General features: G+C 33.2%; 2 protein-coding genes across 15 annotated transcripts in view; both read left to right on the top strand.

Annotated features, from left to right (window-relative positions):
- Positions 1-19813, top strand: part of LOC126889968 (zinc finger protein 271-like) — a 127739-nt gene that overhangs the window by 85122 nt on the left and 22804 nt on the right. For 5 of the 14 annotated variants that reach the window (XM_050658744.1, XM_050658740.1, XM_050658741.1 and 2 more), the window contains 2 exons: positions 1479-1574; positions 10413-10499. The exons of 5 other annotated variants lie outside the window; for them this stretch is intronic. In XM_050658744.1, the coding sequence (XP_050514701.1) occupies positions 1479-1574; positions 10413-10499 (183 nt within the window). The remainder of the gene's footprint in view (positions 1-1478; positions 1575-10412; positions 10500-19813) is intronic. 4 more of the 14 variants (XM_050658746.1, XM_050658742.1, XM_050658739.1 and 1 more) reach the window with 2 other exon arrangements.
- LOC126889969 (zinc finger protein 722-like) lies at positions 10514-11840 on the top strand. The gene has a single exon (XM_050658752.1). It carries the CDS (start codon positions 10902-10904, stop codon positions 11385-11387), a length of 486 nt encoding a protein of 161 aa, XP_050514709.1. The 5' UTR covers positions 10514-10901; the 3' UTR covers positions 11388-11840.

Below are 19813 nucleotides of genomic sequence, written 5' to 3'. Positions count from 1 at the left end.
CTTTCTTTTTTTGTTGCATATTCTATAAGAGAACCACTTTGATATTTGAATGTGAATGCGTATTTGATTTGAGACCAACCTTTCTTTTCATATGCATCACAAAAGTTTGTTTTCCAAATTTTCCAATCTGATTGTACTGTGTATTTAATTATCATGCTACTGTACCAATCTAAACATTGTTTTTCAAGTAAGTATTTTAATGACTCTATTTTCTGTTCATCATCTATGATTTCAAATCGTTCGCACTCTCTCTCAAAGTCTTCCATCCACTGACAAGCATTCGGTATTTTTATAGAAAATTTTTCAATCAAAAAACTTTCAGTTACTCTGCTTAAATTTTTTATTGATGGTATTTCTTTTTCATAAGTAGCAACTACAGATTGTGTTTTCTCATCTAAATACTGTTCCCCAAATTGTAAATTCTCACCATCATCTAAATATATCTTTCTCATTTCAATATCTAATGGTACCCATAAATTTCTTTTTTGACCTCTTTTTTTCAAAGAATTTTTTACTTTCATAAATACATTAGATTTCGCTAGGTATGTATGTTTATTTACCTGCTTGAATTCTTCTGGGAGCTCAAAAACACGTCCATCTGGAGTTTCAATTGCTGTTATACATATTTCATTCGTTTTTCCATCTGCGGATCCCTGTATTTTAAACTGGAACTTTAATTTCTCCATTTTTTTGACTAGTAATGTCGTTTTGTAATGATATTTATAGGAATAAGGACAGCTGTGTTGCTCTAGAATAAAGTATTTTATTAAAACATGTTTTAATACAACATTTACAATATTTACCTAGAATAAAGAAACGACATTTAATGTCAATATTCCCAATCTATGATTATTTCTACAAATAAGTGAAAATAAAAGTTTCATAAATGCTTGACATTTCATAAATGACGACGTCTGTCAATCCAATCTCTTCTCAGCTAGTGACGGTTCGGCAGGCCAGGAGTGTGTTCCGAATTTCTAACGTTGGCTGACTGCGTTCCAATTTGAAATTCCAATTTGAGATGACATCTTGGAGCACAGCAATATTAAAATGATGAAAGTATAATATGTAGTTTCATTACATATATATATATATATATATATATATATATATATATATATACTAATAAGTTCAAAGTGTTTCACTGAATAGCCCAAAAAATGTATTGACTGCATTCCCCAAAAAAATTTTTATTACATTCCAACAGTCATTACATATTAACAATTACATATATATATATATATATATATATATATATATATATATATATATATATATATATATATATATATATATGAATATGACTATCTCTGAACGAACTAAAACATCCGACAGCCAGTATCGAATTATAACAAAATATCATGATATGGATACCGTGGCGACATCTGCATAAAACAATTAAAAATTTAATTTTAATAAAAGTTTTGGTTCGAATGTATTTATTGTGTTATTTTCGTTTGTTTTTCTTTTTTTTTTAGGTTGTTCCCAAGAAGATAACGAAATGAAAATGATTGAAACATTAACTGCACATTCATCTCATACAGGAATCTATACAGGCCTACATCACATTGAAGGTAAAATATTAAATAAAAATATGAAAGTTGGAACTGGGCAGAGACCTTACAAATGTGAAATTTGTTTAAAACAGTTTACTACTGCAGGTAATTTGAAAACACATTTGAGACTGCACTCTGAAGACAAACCTTTCAAGTGTGAACTTTGTTTTAAACAATTTTCTCAACTAACTCATCTGAAAACACATATGCGGTCACACACTGGAGAAAAACCATACAAGTGTGAAATTTGTTTAAAGCAGTTTATTACGACAGGTCAGTTAAAAACACATTTGAGAATGCACACTGAGGACAAACCTTACAAGTGTGAAATTTGTTTTAAACAATTTTCTCAACCAGGTCATGTGAAAACACATATTATACGATCACACACTGGAGAAAAACCGTACAAGTGTGAAACTTGTTTAAAGCAGTTTACTACGAAAAGTGAGTTGAAATGTCATTTTAGAGTGCACACTGGAGAAAAACCGTACAAGTGTGAAATTTGTTTTAAACAATTTTCTCGGAATGGTGATTTGAACGTACACTTGAGAGTGCACACTGGAGAAAAACCTTATGAGTGTGACATTTGCCTTAAGCAATTTGCTGATAAAAGAAATTTAAAATCACATTCTAGAGTGCACACTGGAGAAAAACCGTACACGTGTAAAACTTGTTTAAAGCAGTTTATGACTGCAAGTGATTTTAAAATACACTCGAGAGGGCACACTGGAGAAAAACCGTACACGTGTAAAACTTGTTTAAGACAGTTTGCTGATGGCAGTAGTTTGAAAGCACATTTGAGATTGCACACTGAAGACAAACCTTACAAGTGTGAAATTTGTTTTAAACAATTTTCTCAACTAGCTCATCTGAAAATACATATGCGATCACACACTGGAGAAAAACCATACAAGTGTGAAATTTGTTTAAAGCAGTTTGTTACGACAGGTCAGTTAAAAACACATTTGAGAATGCACACTGAGGACAAACCTTACAAGTGTGAAATTTGTTTTAAACAATTTTCTCAACTAGGTCATGTGAAAATACATATTATACGATCACACACTGGAGAAAAACCTTACAAGTGTGAAACTTGTTTAAAGCAGTTTACTACGAAAAGTGAGTTGAAATGTCATTTTAGAGTGCACACTGGAGAAAAACCGTACAAGTGTGAAATTTGTTTTAAACAATTTTCTCGGAATGGTGATTTGAACGTACACTTGAGAGTGCACACTAGAGAAAAACCTTATGAGTGTGACACTTGCCTTAAGCAATTTGCTGATAAAAGTAATTTAAAATCACATTCTAGAGTGCACACTGGAGAAAAACCGTACACGTGTAAAACTTGTTTAAGACAATTTGCTGATGGTAGGTGTTTAAACAGACATTTGAGAATACACACTGTAGAAACATCGTACACCTGTAAGACTTGTTTAAAGCAGTTTAAGTGTGCAAGTAATCTAAAAATACACTTGAGAGGTCATACTGGAGAAAAACCATACAATTGTGAAATTTGTTTGGCGCAGTTTGTTAATTCTGGTAGTTTAAAAAATCATTTGAGAGTGCACACTGGAGAAAAACCGTAAACGTGTGAAACTTGTTTTAACAACGTCACTGTCCAAATGGTAATACTACATACAAAGAGTCTCCCACGTCCAATGCTATTTAAATATTAAATATGTCACTGCAGTAAATATTGATTTTTATGATCACTAAATATAACCAAAAGTCAAATCAGCGTTTTTCTAAAAAAATTTAATGATCATATATGATTTACGGACGTGCCGTTAAACAAATTTTACTCCCACGTTCATTGGATCATATAAAAGCAAATTGTGTCATACATTGAATGTGGTTTGTAATCAAAATAATAACGGAATCTGAAGAGGAAACTTTCGGAAAAGCCAAAAGGCAAATAAATGTGGAATGGGATGACGATTCAGGGGGTTTGCCAAAAGAAGAAGAAGAATTATTTCATATTTTGTCTTATAAATTGTTTTGTATTCTTATTTCTATATAAATGGCAATTATTTTATAATATACCTACCTAATAAACATTTTTGTATTGTTATTTACCCCACTGGTGTAATATTTAATATAAAATAAAACTAAGAGTACTGTGTAATATTTTACCAATTTTTTTCACACTTCAATGTTGATGATTATTACAACACGCTCATATGTGTGATGATTATCGCCACTCTCAATTTTAAAAATACCTACAAAATAAGACCTACTCTTGAATCACATTTGATTCATGGACGTACGGATTAGGGTTATAAACACGCTTTTTGAATCATATATGATTTATTGGACAGTGAAGTTGTTAAACTTAAGGCCGGCGCTCACTTATCCTGAACGGCACGCCACGGAACGGACCACGACGATCGGCATTTTAATGTTTTCGTGTATTCAAATGACTCGGCACCTACTTTATGGCGCGTCCGCATTGGTAAATTTTTCGTGCGTACCAGCTGTTCGTCGCAAATATTTGCATGCTCGAAGTAAATTATGTTACGTACACGCTCCATCGGTTAACGTTTTCGAGCGAAGATCAAATTATCTGAGCACCGCGTCCTCACTGGTAAAAATTTACGACGAACCATTAGTTCAATACGCACGAAAAATTTACCAATGCGAACGCGCCATTACGTAAACGGACCACAACGATCCACATCGAAACGCGCCGAACTCTCCGAAGAGAATATTGTCGCCGGAGCGTAGCGATTCGAAAAGAAGTGAAATTAGACCAGGCCGGATCGTTTTGAGGTGGATGTGAGAGGTGGCATTCGGATTTTTGAAGATAAAGTTAGGTGAAAACTTCAATAATTATAATTGACCTATGCTCCTTCTCAAATATGCCCGGAACATTAATAAAAAAATTTAAATATTTAAAAATTTCGAAAAATATTGATTTTTTTCAACTTTCATTGCTTAGAACTTTAAAACGATTCATTTTGGAACAAAGTTGTAGGGAAAGAAAATAAAGATAATTGAATTTTGTATAATATACGACTGGTTTAAAATGGCTTAAATTATTACCCTTTCTGCAAAATAGCAATAAATAGAAAATAAGGGGATAAAAAAGACTGTTTTTATTCAATGCTTTTCAACCACTTTGGTTGCACTTAGAACTTTCATAATTCGCTTAGAAAATTCTTACAACATACTTAAACCGTCCACCAAATTTCATTAAAATCGATCTAATAGATTTTGCATAATAATTTTGCAATCTAAATTTTTTTAAAAAGTTCAAATTGTTTTACATATAAAGAGGTTTTCTATCTATCTAATACACTTTACAGAATTAAAATCGGATTATTTAAGCGGCCTCAGCACTGTTTTAAAGTTACAAACAATGTTTTGACTTATAAACAAATACAGTGAGGACGTTTGAGTTGGAATAAATTCATTTTCTTGAGAATGGGCGACTCTGGAGATAAATCCCGAAACAGTTCGATTTTTATTTTTAAATTAAAATTTTTTGGCATAAATATCATACTAGTGACATTATCCATCTTGGTGTGATGACGTAATCTAAATACAGTGGAACCTCGATTATCCGTCTCTCTATTAACCGTCACCGCTGTTAACCGTCAGGGTCCATACCTACATAAGTTATATTGACTACATAAGTAAAAATTTAGTCATTAATTCATTTTGTTTGAGCATAGACCATTCCAGGGTGACGTCATTTGACAGCGACTGGAGGGCAAAAAAATCTTGTAAACAAAGTAGGTTAAGTGTAGAAAACCATTGTTTAATTTAAGAATATGATTAAAATACCAGCGTTTTGTTCAGTTGTAAAGTGTTCCAGTAAAAGTAAAAGAGATAAAGTGAGTTTTTTTATAATACCAGCCGCATTTAAAGACCGAGATGTTTTAAATAACTATAATCACAATGCACTGTAAACAGAACGACGATATGGGCCAATAAAACTGATTTTCTGATGATACCGGGTTTTCATCCCCTATGAGGGTGTCCTATATCTAATATTAGAAATTTTTGTAGTTAAAACCACAGATTTCTTATAATAAAAGGAGAAAATAGCAAAAAGAACACTGAAAACACAATTTTTGCCCCTCAGCGACGCTGTCAAAGTCACGTGACCTGGAATGGTCCATTGCGATAAGCCAAACGAAATTCGTTGAAATGTACACGTGCAGTTATGCCACCACCGCATTTTTTTATGTAAATAATTTTTGTTCTTATTCAGGGCTCTGGATTAAATTTTAATTTAAATAGGTGATAAATGATACCGTGCTCTTAGAGTTCTATTTTTAGAATCGCAAGCCGAAAATAAGAATGCACAGCCAATAATTATTACAGTCAATATCTGTGTGTCACCATAATTAAATTTAATTCAAATTCGAACATTGATTGTGTCACTTAGTCGTTTGATCAATTAAGTTTTGTTAATGTTCTGTTAACCGTATTTTCGATTATCCGTCATACCCTTGGTCCGGTGCCCTGACGGATAATCGAGGTTTCACTGTATTGGAATTAATTTAATTCAAAAAAATGTTTTTAATCCAAATCCTGTATAAATAATTACGTTAATGTTTATATTAGTGAATACATAATTGAATAGTCTTTCGATTGAGCTATCACACGGCATTTATTCTTATTTAAAAAAGCATCGATTACGTCATCATGCCCAGATGGATGACGTCACTAGTATGGTATATATACCAAAAAATTAAATAAAAATCGACCTGTTTCGGAATTTATCTCCAGAGACGGCTATTCTCGAGAAAATGAATTTATGCCAACTCAAACGTCCTCACTGCATCTGTTTATAAGCCACGAAATTGTTTATATCTTTAAAACAGTACTGAGGCCGCTTAAATAATCCGATTTTAATTCTGTAAAGTGTATTAGATAGGTAGAGAACCTCTTTATACGTAAAAAAATTACCAAATATTCTAAATAGTCTACTTTTTCTTCAGAAAGTTTTTAAAAAATTTGAACTTTTAAAAAAAACTTAGGTTGGAAAATTATTCTGCAAAATCTATCACGTCGATTATAATGAAATTTGGTGAACGATTTTAAGTATGTTGTAAGAATTTTCTAAGCGAATTACGAAAGTTCTAAGTGCAACCAAAGCGGTTGAAAAACACTGAATAAAAAGAGGCTTATTTTGCCCGCTTATTTTGTATTTATTGCTATTTTGCAGAAAGATTTAAGACATTTTTAACCAGTCGTTTATCATACAAAATTCAATTATCTTTATTTTATTTCGTTTTTTCTACCGTTTTATACTTATGAGCAAATAAAGTAAAAAAATCGATGTTTTTCGAAATTTTTAAATATTTTAATTTTTTTATTAATGTTCCGGGCATATTTGAAAAGGAGCATAAATCAATTATTATTATTGAAATTTTCACCTAACTTTATCTGCAAAAATCCGAGTGCCACCTCCCACATTCAAAAATAGACGTTTTTTCACAGATCCGCCATGGTCTACATAGTTATCGCTACTTCGACCGAGGGTGGTCCAAAAAGGGTCGTATCATCATCATCATCATCTTGGTGCTACAGCCCTTAGAGGGCCTCGACCTTCTCAAGCTTTCTACGCCATTCTGTTCTGTCCCTTGCTTGCATTTTCCAGTTGCCGACTCCGATCTTCTCGGCATCTTGTATTACCCAGTCCATCCACCTCAGCTTTGGTCTACCCCGTCTTCTCATTCCCACGGGTTGCGCTGTTAGAATCTTTTTTATTATGTTCGATTCAGGGGCCCGGGCTACATGTCCTGCCCACTGCAGGCGGTTTCGCTTAATTATAGTGATAATATCTTTTCCACCAAACGTATGCTTGTAGATATTCTGCAGTTCAAAGTTATATCTACGCCTCCATATTCCGTTCTCACAGACCGCCCTAAATATCTTACGTAGCACCTTTCTTTCTAAAATCGATAGAGCGGATTCATCTGTTTTAGTTAGCGTCCATGCCTCTGATCCATATGTGAGAACGGGGACTATCAATGTTCTATACAGCCGTATACGAGTTTTTTGAGACAGACGTTTGTTAGCTAAGTACTTTGATAGACTATGATAACACCTGTTTGCAATTATTATTCGTCTTTTTATTTCCCCTGATGTGTTATTATTGGGGTCAACCGATGTCCCTAGATATATAAACTCTTTGACCGCCTCGAAGTTTTGGTCATTGATGATTAGATCTGCGTCAACATTTCCAGCTCTTGTGTTTGTGTTAGTCGCCATGAATTTGGTTTTATTTCGATTTATATGTAACCCCATTCGTTCTGCTGCTGCTACTATCTCGGTTAGGATTTCCGCAGTTCTCGCTCTGGTTCTTGTTATAATGTCCACGTCGTCTGCATATGCTAGAATTTGGACAGATCTATTGAATATTGTTCCCCTGCTATCTATATTAGCGTCTCGTACGACCTTTTCTAATGCTACATTAAAAAGTTGACACGCCAGCGCATCTCCCTGCCTTAACCCCCTATGTATTTCAAATGGGGTTGACGAGTCGTTTTGAATTTTTACTGTTGATATCATCTTCGCCATTGTCACTTTTATCATACATATGAGTTTTTTTGGAATTCCTAACTCATTCATACCGTTGTAGAGACTTGGTCCTAAGACACTGTCATATGCAGCATTAAAATCGACAAAAATATGGTACATTTCTATGTTAATTTCTTGCGCTTTTTCCAGGACCTGTCGTAGTGTAAAGATCTGGTTAATGGTTGAACGTCCACGCCTGAATCCTCCCTGATATTCTCCTAGAAACGTTTCGGTATAAGGCTTTAATCTCTCGTGCAAAATGTTTGACAATATCTTGTATGCTGTATTTAGGAGAGTTATTCCGCGATAATTATTGCATTCCAGTTGGTTTCCCTTTTTGTGTAACGGGCATATTAAGCCCAAGCTCCATTCTTCAGGCATTTGCTCCTCAGACCAAATTTTACAAACAATTTCTCGCATCACCTTGGTGAGCTGCTCTCCGCCGTGCTTAAATAACTCTGATGGGATGCCATCGCTGCCTGGGGATTTGTGGTTTCTTAGTTTTTCTATAGATATTTTCACTTCTTCTACCGAGGGGTGTTCCACGAGTTCCACATTTCGGTATTCCAGCTCTATATTGTTAGTAGGTTCCCCTTCCAGTAACTCTCGAAAGTGCTCTACCCATCGTAACAGGATATCGTCTTTGTTGGTAAGTAAGTTACCTTCCGTATCATTACAATAGTTGATTCTTGGTTTGAATTCTTTTCTAATAATATTTCTTTGATGATAGAAATTTCTTGTTTCTCCGTGACTCATATGGCTTTCGAGCCGTTCTAATATGTCATTTTCCGAGTCTCGTTTCTTTTTTCGGTGTATGCGTTTTTCCTCTCTCCTTAAGTTTTTGTATCTATCTATTGTTGTCCTAGTTTTCCGTTGTTGCATGGTCCTAAATGCCTCGTTCTTCTCATCTGTTATTTTTTTGCAGTCTTGGTCGAACCAGTCGTTTCTTTCTTGGGTTCGGGATATTCCTAATGTGCTTTCGGCTGCTAATTTCAGAGCCTCCTTGCAGTTGTTCCACATTTCCGTGCTTGACTTGTCGACTGCCCAGGTGTGTTCTAGGGTTTCTTTTATATGTGACTGGAACTGTTTCTCTATGTTTTCATTTTTTAGCATAATATGTAAATTATATTTTACTTCTCTAGTACCCCCTTCTTTCTTGGCATTGGAAATTCTTTGTCGTAACTTGGCCCCTACCATGAAATGGTCTGAGTCAATATTTGCGCCTCTGTAACTTCTGACGTCCATTAGGTTTGTAAAGTGCCTTCTGTCATTTATAACATAGTCAATTTGATTTGTGGTGTGTCCATTTGGTGATATCCAAGTTGCTTTATGGATATTCTTGTGATTAAACTATATACTTCCTACAATTAAGTCTTTGGAAGCTGCCATACTAATAAGTCTTAAGCCATTGTCATTAGTAACGTCGTGAAGGCTGTGTTTACCAATATAATCTTGGTAGCATATCTCCTTTCCTATCTGGGCGTTCATGTCTCCAATGATTATTTTAATGTCGTTTTTGGCACAGTTATCATATGCTCTTTCGAGGTCTTCGTAGAATAAATCTTTAATTTCTTCGTCTTTTCCTCAGTTGGCGCGTGCACGTTGATCAGGCATATGTTGAAAAATTTTCCTTTTATTCGAAGGATGCATAACCGATCATTTATGGCTTTAAAACCAAAAAAAATTGTAGTTGGAAACTGTAGTTGGAGTTGACTCGAACTAGGAATAGTCGACTCTAACTGAGAATCAGCTTGAACTGTAACATATACAGTGATGAGCTTGGTAATAACCGGCAAAATGCGGCAAAAGATGGAAAACATATTTAAATTGTGATATAAAAAGAAATACAGGTAGTAGAGTTGTTAAATTTAGCGATAGTAACATATAAATTGACATTATATTGATTGTTTCCCACCTTTAGACGTATCAGAGGAGTATGTCAACTAAAACTGTCAGTGTGACAGTGGCATTTCTCAAATTCGTCCGATACGTCTAAAGGTGGGAAACAAACCATATAATGTCAATCTATAAGTTACTATCGCTAAATTTGACATCTCCACTAGGTTCATCTCTTTTTATCTCACAACTAAATATGTTTCCCATCTTTTGCGTTATTTTGCCGGTTATTAGTGCGCTCATCACTGTATATGACTATCTCTGAACGAACTGAAATATATCCGACTGCTAGTACTGACTTAAAACAAAATAACATGATATGGATGCCGTGGCAACATCTGGATAAAACAATTGAAAGTTTTATTTTAATAAAAGTTTTGGTTCGAATGTATTTATTGTGTTATTTTCGTTTGTTTTTCTTTTTAGGTTGTTCCCAAGAAGAGAACCAAATGAAAATGATTGAAACATTTCATTCGTCTCATAAAGGAGAATATACAGGTCATCACATTGAAGGTAAAATATTAAATAAAAATATGAAAGTTGGAACTGAACAGAGGCCTTACAAATGTGAAATTTGTTTAAAACAGTTTATTACAACAAGTCAGTTGAAAAGACATTTGAGAATGCACACTGAAGACAAACCTTACAAGTGTGAAATTTGTTTTAAACAATTTTCTCAACTAGAACATGTGAAAACACATATACGATCACACACTGGAGAAAAACCATACAAGTGTCAAACTTGTTTAAAGCAGTTTATTCAAGCAAGTAATTTAAAAAAACATTTAAGACTACACACTGGTGAAGTGTGACGTTTGCCTTAAGCAATTTGCTGATAAAAGTAATTTAAAATCACATTCTAGAGTGCACACTGAAGAAAAACCGTACACGTGTAAAACTTGTTTGAAGCAGTTTATGACTGCAAGTAATTTTAAAATACACTCGAGAGGGCACACTGGAGAAAAACCGTACAAATGTGAAACATGCTTAAGACAGTTTGCTGATGGTAGTAGTTTGAAAATACACTTAAGAGTGCACACTGGCGAAAACCCGTACAAGTGTGAAATTTGTTTTAAACAATTTACTAGAACAAGTGATTTGAAAGTACACTTGAGAGTGCACACTGGAGAAAAGCCGTACAAGTGTGAAACTTGTTTAAGACAATTTGCTGATGGTAGGAGTTTAAAAAGACATTTGAGAGTACACACTGTAGAAACATCGTACACCTGTAAGACTTGTTTAAAGCAGTTTAAGTGTGCAAGTAATCTAAAAATACACTTGAGAGTGCACACTGGAGAAAAACTATACAATTGTGAAATTTGTTTGGCACAATTTGTTAATTCTGGTAGTGTAAAAAAACATTTGAGAGTGCACACTGGAGAAAAACCGTTACAAGTGTGAAACCCTAAAAAAATAATTTCAATGTAAAACGAAACCAAGAGACGTCTTATATTTCAGTTCGTTTAGAGAGCGCCATGGACACCCTTACGGCCAGTTTCACAATGGGTGGTCAACCCTAGCAGTCAACTGACCTTTACCCATACTCTAACTCAGGCGTCACCAAATGGCGGACCACGGTCCGCATCCCGACCGTAGCGTTGTTTTGTGCGGAACGTCATTAAATTCAGAATATAGTGTTTGGGCATTTTGAAAATATTTGGTAATGAAATTGTGTAGGTACTATGTTAGGCTCAACCGTGTGCTAAGCCGCTTTTTCAAGAATGAACTTTCTTAAAAATCGGTACAGATCTCAGCTAACAGATGAACATCTCAACTCTCTAGTGAGAGTCAGGTTGTACTAGCACTAACCTCACTCCAAACGTCAGACAGGCTGTACAAAATAAAAAATGTCATTTTTTCACTGGTAATACAATACTTGTACAAAATAAAAAATGTCATTTTTTTTTCACTGGTAATGTAGTTTTGTAAAGATTTTTACCTTATTGTTAAATTTCTCAGTTTCCATAACTGGATTTAAAACAAGCTAATAACTATGTCCACAAATTGGTAAAATTTTTTGACAATAAAGCATACCTTACCTTATGTCCAAAACTGAAGATGTCTAAAAATTTAAGAAAGACGTGATTAACATGCAAAAAAATCATAATAAAAAGATCATCGTGCAACTTTTAGAATATTCTCAGTAATAATATACAATACTGCGGTATTCAAAATATACCGATAATAATATCAAAACAATACACAATTTATATTTAATTTACTGTATACTCCGACCAGGGGCCTGATTCTAATTTATTTCGAGGACGCTATTTAATTTCGACGGCTCCATGATGGTCGCAATTTATAGTGATTCATATTCATTTCGATATTAGTTCCAACTGGGGATATTAACGTAATCATTTTGACACTGCTCAAAATTTGGGTTGGCGCTCGGGTTTATTGGATTTATTCGCTTCGCAACCACCACAACATTTGTTGATAGTCTGGGAAAATTATCGAAAAAATGTCATTTTTGGGAAAAGATATTTACCAGCTATTTTATTGCTAAAATCGAATCTTAAGATTGCATATATTAGTAATATGGGGTATGACAAGCCCGCAGAAAGTGTGTTATTTTATTTATAAACAAATTAGCACTCCTAAATCTTCATTTTTTTTAATTAGTGCTCTGTAACTCGCAAGATTTTTCCTTTAAACCAAAAACACTCAAATAAAAATTCACCGTAATTTAGTTCTGCACAAAGTTTTTTTTCCGATTTCCTTCAACAAAAATTTTACTCGGAAAACCCGAGTTTTCCCAAAAAAATCTGCAATTCTCAATTAAAATTTTAGGGAAGTAATTATTTATTTATTAATTAAATAAATAAATTGATGACATGAAAGATTTTTTATAGTAGATTATATATCAGGAGGCCGGCGAAAATCTAACCAATAGTTTAGCAATAATTAAAAAGTTAATTAAAAAATTTCGGTCGAAATAATAACCAGAAAGATTATGATACACCAGAATAACTATTAGGTCTGGATCCCGCGTATGAAAAAAAAGTTGATTAATAGCAAGCTGAAAATTTGTTAATAGCTTAAGGGTGTCTAGTCGGACAAACTTTGATATATAGGAACACTGGAACAGGGGAAGTTTTAATTGTGGAACAGGTTAAAAATTTGAAACGGTCAGACCACGAAAACGTCACATGTATTTTGTCCGACAGAACTTCCAATTGATTTGTTACTTTTCTTTAAACTCTCATGCAAAAATAAGGCTGCTATTTATCACCAAATGGGAATTATAATGAATGGAACACGTAGAATATGTCAAATGACAGGAATTATGACAGGTGATAAATAGCAGTCTGATTTTTGCATGAGAGTTTAATGAAAGGGTAACAAATCAATTGGAAGTTCTGTTGGACAAAATACATGTGACGTTTGCGTGGTCTGACCGTTCCAAATTTTTAACCTGTTCCACAATTAAAACTTTCCCTGTTCCAGTGTTCCCATATATCAAAGTTTGTCCGACTACACACCCTTAAGGTATTAACAAATTTTCAGCTTGCTATTAATCAACTTTTTTTTCATACGCGGGATCCAGACCTATATGATTTTCGTATAAAAAAGCACCTATTCAACGTACAGAATTGAAATTGGACTATTTGAGCGGTCTCAGGAATGTTATAAAGAAACAATTTTTTGGCTTATAAACAAATAGAACCCCTCAGAAAATATTAGATTAAATTAAATTAAGTTAATACTGTTAAAAAGGGCACGGCTTCTGTGCCCTTTTTGAAGAAAAAGGTATAACCGGTCAAATTTGACCGGTATTTGCGACAGAGTTATAAACAACACGATTTCAATCTTTGGATCATTATAATACCTTTTTATTCCGGTTCTCTTTGTACATACAAATTTTCATATCTTCAAATGACAGTTGGGGAAACGTCCGCGACCCTTTTGGTTTAACGTTAAAATCTTCTGAGTTGCAGAGCAATAATTGAAAAAAGATTTCGGAGCGCTAATTTGTTTATAAACCAAATAGCACACTTTCTGAGGACGTCTCATAGCTATATTACTAATACAGTCGAACCCGCTTATTGGAATAGCCGTCGTGCCAAGAAAAAGTATTCCTATAACATGGATATTCTAATAACCGATCATATAAGCCTAGTAAAACGTTTTGGGACCTCAAATTTCTATCCTTTAAACCGGGATATTCCTTTAACTGGTATTCTAATAAGCGGGTTCGACTGTATATGATATCTTAAGATTTGATTCCAGCATGTCCAGCAATAAAATAGCTGGTACATAATTTTCCTTGTTTTATACTAATTTTTCCAGATTATTACCTTACATCTTTCATTGTGTTGATAATTCACGTTGTGGAAATTCTCGATTATTATATTTCTAATTTAATACTAACTTACTATACATACATTTATTATCTGCTAGATTTACTTAGGTCCATTTTTCAGATGTAAAAATATTTTAATAAACGCAATATTGATTAAATAAAAATAAAAAAAGTAAAGTTGGTATGGGATTCGAACCACGATTATCCACGTCCGAAGACCAAAGACCATTTCCCGTCAGCACCCGCTCCAACTGTCAACACATATTACTCGATAAAGTGGGATATTCATGTCGTCGATATTCCCCTTAAATTAAAAAGAGACTACCGACCAAATAGGCTCATTTATCTCTGTCGCAACCGTCACCCATTTTAAGATCGTAAGGCGCAATCTAGAGTATTATATATCTATGAACAAAACACATCTCCTAAACTAAACCTAACCTCGCTTTCGGCCATTCATATTCATTCATGTCCGTGTCCGTGTCACAATAATTTCGACTCGAAATTTTAATATCAACCACTTTTTTGAAGTCGCTATTAATTTCGATAGTCGCTATTTTGTGACGTCATTTCGTTAGTTCAACTAAAATCCACAAGGCTCGCACAGTCGCATTTCAACGTCGCCATATTGATTGCGACGTGTTTTGAGTCGAAATTTGATTTAGAATCAGGGCCCAGAATAGGAATAGACGTGAACATATTTTCTCCGCCTCTTTTATATCTCTTTTATATCTATATAAATTCTTCAACAAATCTCTTACGAATTTTATGTTTAGTTTAGTTTATAGTGCCGTAGCCGAGGGGGGGGGGTACAACGGCCTCCTTTATTCAGATGGATTTACCCCAGTTTTTTTATGTATTTTTGACCCGTAGAACACGATGTTTTCAATTCCTCAAGTTCTTTGTTTATAACAATCTTATCGACATCCGATATACAATGATTACTTGCATTGCTAAAAATTAATTTTTTTATTGTGAAACAAAGCTACAAATAGTGTTTTAATGCATGCTACGTAGAAATTGCTTATTTGTAGACGAGCCTACTCGTTCGATTTAATACAGTGCACTGGAATAAGGGTTACCCCCTTACTAACTTATTTATTTTTAGCACATAAGCAAAACGCTCGGACAGGTCGATTTTTAAAATAATCATAGTATATTATGGCATCAATGTTTCGAACTTTACGCGAGCCCTCTTCAAGTGACAGTCATAACTTTGATTTTCTTAAATTGGAAAGTACATCATGTGACACTTCATTTAAACGCTTTTAAAATACTGATTACAAAAATGTATAATACTAATAATTTTTGAGAGCGCAGGCGCAAAATTACGGTCGAAATATTTTTAAATGTCGAAATTTTTTTCGAATCCTGAAAAAACTAATAAGTATTTTTGAAAAATTTAAACGCAGATAGAAATATTACAGTATTATCGAAGGTCGAAAGTCCCTGAGAACTTCTATAATGATTATTGTAATAAGTCACAGGGGTGAAAAAAAGAGAAAATTAAGTCTGATTTTTAATTTCAAATATATCATTCAAAAGAATTTTTTTGTTTATTCTAAGGGACTTTCAGCCCTCGGTAATAATGTAATCTTTTATTCTGCGTTTAAATTTTTCAAAAATACTTATTAGTTTTATGAAGAATTTGATCTAAATTTTGCGCCTACTCTCTCAAAAAGGATTAAAGTATTATACATTTTCGTGATTAGGATTTCAATCGCTTTTCAATACATTTCGATTTAAAAAAATCAAAGTTGTGCCTGGCACCTGAAGAGGGATCGCTAAAGTTCGAAACATTGATGTTATAATATACTTTGATTATTTTAAAAATCGACCTGTCCAAGTGTTTTGCTTATGTGCTAAAAATAAACAAGTTAATAAGAGGGGTAACACTTATTCCAGCAAACTGTATGAGAGATGCATTGAAAACATCACTCGAGCACTATGTGTTTATAGCTTTGTTAATTTGCGATAAAAAAATTAATTTTTAGCAATGCAAATAATTAAACCCGGTATAATTTGACTTGAACTTTCAAATGGGGTAAGCAGAATTGCTATTTTATTCTTTAATCAAAAGTTATTCGGGTTCAAAAATTGCAATTTTTCTATTTTTTGAAAGTTCAACCGCGTTTATCTCGAAAACTATGCATCCTACGAAAAAACTTGTAAAAATATTTTTTGCTTAGAATGACGCAAAAAACAAAAAATGTTTTGTTTTACGGAAAATTGTTGTTATGTAATTCCTCAAGTTCTATGTTTAAAACAATCTTATCGACATCCGGATCAACTGTTACCCAAAAAATTCGTGTTCTACTGGTCAAAATACATAAAATAAAACTTCGTTAAGTCCATCTGAATAAAGGAGGCCGTTGTACCCTCTGGCGACACGACTATTAGTGGGCACTTGTTTTTCAGTTGTATTATAACTGAAAAACAAGTGCCCACTAAATGTACATAAAATTCGTAAAAAATTTGTTTAAAAATTTGATTATAAAGAAGGCAAAGAAAATATACTCACGTCTAGTCCTATTCCAGTCGGGGTGTACCAGGAAAGTATTCAACTGTACAGTGGCAAAAAACAGTCAGATATTATTAGTTTGCCTTTCCATATTATGTAATTACTAATATTACTAATAAAAAAATTACTAATATTCAAAGTTTAAATGCATTATTTTTCAAATATGTTCCATAAAATTGCTAAACACTATATTTGAAGAAAAAAAAAAACAATCAGAAACAGGTAGCATTAAATCCGAACCCCGGAAGTGTCATTGGTTTTCGAAACAGACCCCCCAGGGAACATAATTGGTGATACCTGAGTCTTAACTGACAGTAGTTGCTGATTCACATCCACATATTCAGTTACGGTTACTTGACCATAAGTTTTGTTTTATTTTTCTTATGTTGGTAGGAAATTATGCACAATGATCAGCAGAAATAATATTTTTATGGAGAATTCTTCTTCTGTAGGTACCGTCTCCTCTAAGGAGGTTGGTAATCATCACGGCTATTTTTACCTTTGAGATTGCAGCTCTAAACAAGTCGACGGAACTGCAATTATACCACTTTCTCAGATTGTTGAGCCAGGAGATGCGTCTTCTTTCAATACTTTGTTTTCCCTGTATTTTTCCCTGCATTATCATTTGTAGCAACACATATTTTATCCCCTCTCATAACATGGCCGAGATATTGTAGGATTATGTGGAGAATTATCAGCATATAATTGTGAACATTGATCGGTATTTTCTCTGAGTTTTGACTGATTTTCGTTAGGATAAATTCAACAAATTTTTATATTTCTTTAGAACTATTTGTTGTATACAGGGTGTTAGTAAATAAATATGAAAAACTTAAAGGGATAATTCTACATGAAAAAATAATGGCAGTTTGCTCTATAAACGTATGTCCGCAAATGCTTTGTTTCCGAGATACAGGGTGTTGAAATTTTTATTTCAAACTGCCAATTTTTTAGTGCTCAAGACCGGTTGAGATATGAAAATTACATTTGGTGGGTTTCAAGAGGTAGTTATTGCGCATTTTTTGGCAAACAAATAACGATTTTATGTTCATCATTGGCTCGCCTACGGGTAATGGTCTGAATTTTTTAAAGAAAAAAATGGTACGACACTGAGATATTTCAAATTAAAAATTATTTTTGTATTCCACGTTTAATTTTTGAAAAAGAACCTTTCTTTTATTTTTTTCCAATGGTGCACCGTTTTGATGCGAAGAAATAAAACATCTTCGAGCGTATTTTTCATTTCTTAATACATTATCAAGAACTCTCCAATATAATAATAAAAAAGTAGAACAATAACAGAAAATATTACAAAAAGATTTTAACTAGGTGCAAAGCTACAACATATGTTCAAAATTACCTCCTTTAAAGGTGACAGAATAATTATATATTCACCATTGGTGCCCGTACAGGTAATGGTCTGAATTTTTTAAAGAAAAAAAAAATAGTACGCCACTGAGAAACGTCGAATTAAAAATAATTTTTGAATTCCTCGTTCAATTTACGACAAAAAATCATTCTTGTCTTTTTTCATATGCGGGCGCCGTTTTTATACAAAAAAATAAAACATCTTAACGCTTACAAATTATTCGAGGTAGATTCCATATGCATAGAAACTTATTTCAAATACTTTGTAAACGTTAAGACATTTTATTTTTTTTTGCATAAAAACGGCGCCTCATATAAAAAAAGACAAAAACGATTTTTTGTCGTAAATTGAACGAGGAATTCAAAAATGATTTTTAATTTGACAAATCTCAGTGGCGTACTATTTTTTGCTTTAAAAAATTCGGGCCAATATAAAATTACTCTCGTCACCTTTAAAGGAGGTAATTTTGAACATTTGTTGTAGCCTTGCACATAGTTAAAATATTTTTAGAAATATTTACCCCTTAAATTTTTTCATACTTATTTACTAACACCCTGTATATTTTTAGGCATTTTATATTTAGTCGTGAAGTTTATTTTGCAGATTAAGGAAAAATAAATGTGTGTTTATGTTTGGTTAGGATATTCACTGCTAGACGCTAGACCTGTGGTATTATATGCATAATAATTATTTGATGTTGATTCTTAAATTAATATTAAAAAGTGTCCCATACGTGGCCAACTAAAGTACACACGACGTATATTACTTCACATTATAAATTTTAAATTTTGTTTAGAAATAATATTTATTTCAAGGTTTTTACCAAAATCGATAAAATTAAATTGTTAATATAAAAATATGTAGCAAACAAATGAGACTATGTGTACTATTAATAATTACCCCAGGAGGTTAAAAATCGAAAAATTACTGGCCACTGAAATGCTAAAAGCCTTTATTTACATCATATAAATTCATGGGTATCTGATTAATTAATAATTTAAGTATGTATCTATACTCTGTCCTGCCAAAAAAAAAAATTAAATACGAAATTAGGTTAGGATATTTTGGTCAAGATCAAAACCAAGACTTGAGACTGACACTTTAACTTCGAGTTAAAAATTTTGTCGGTCAACCACAACCCAGCCGTTGACCTTATATTGTGAAACGCATATTTCAGGGTAACCACTGGTTATCTTCAAACCACAAGTTAACTTTACTTTGTGAAACTGGTCGTAAAAGCGTGAAACTTGTTTTAAATAGTTTGGCAAAGCAGGTAGTTTGAAAACACATTTGAGATGCACACTGGAGTAAGACAAACCTCACAAGTGTGAAATTTGTTTAAAACAATATATTAAAATAATACATTTAAAAGCACATTTGAGAGAGTCCAATGGAAAAAAACCTTACAAGTGTGAGATTTGTTTTACTACAACTGTTATATATATGCTGTTACATGTTTATTGTAGATATAGTTAGGATATGATTGTGAGTTGACAACAAGTGACAAGAGGGGACACAAGATGAGGGCTTGTCACTTGAGGTTAGAACTAGGACATGTTGTTAATAAAAAGTAATAAACGTTATAAAGTACAAACATATTGTTGTATTTCCCATACCATCGGCTTTCTGCC

This window comes from Diabrotica virgifera, chromosome 8, assembly GCF_917563875.1.
Source record: "Diabrotica virgifera virgifera chromosome 8, PGI_DIABVI_V3a".
In the NCBI taxonomy this organism is placed as follows: domain Eukaryota; kingdom Metazoa; phylum Arthropoda; class Insecta; order Coleoptera; family Chrysomelidae; genus Diabrotica; species Diabrotica virgifera.
The sequence above is the reverse complement of the archived record's forward strand: the minus strand, read 5'-3'. Positions and strand labels throughout refer to the sequence as shown.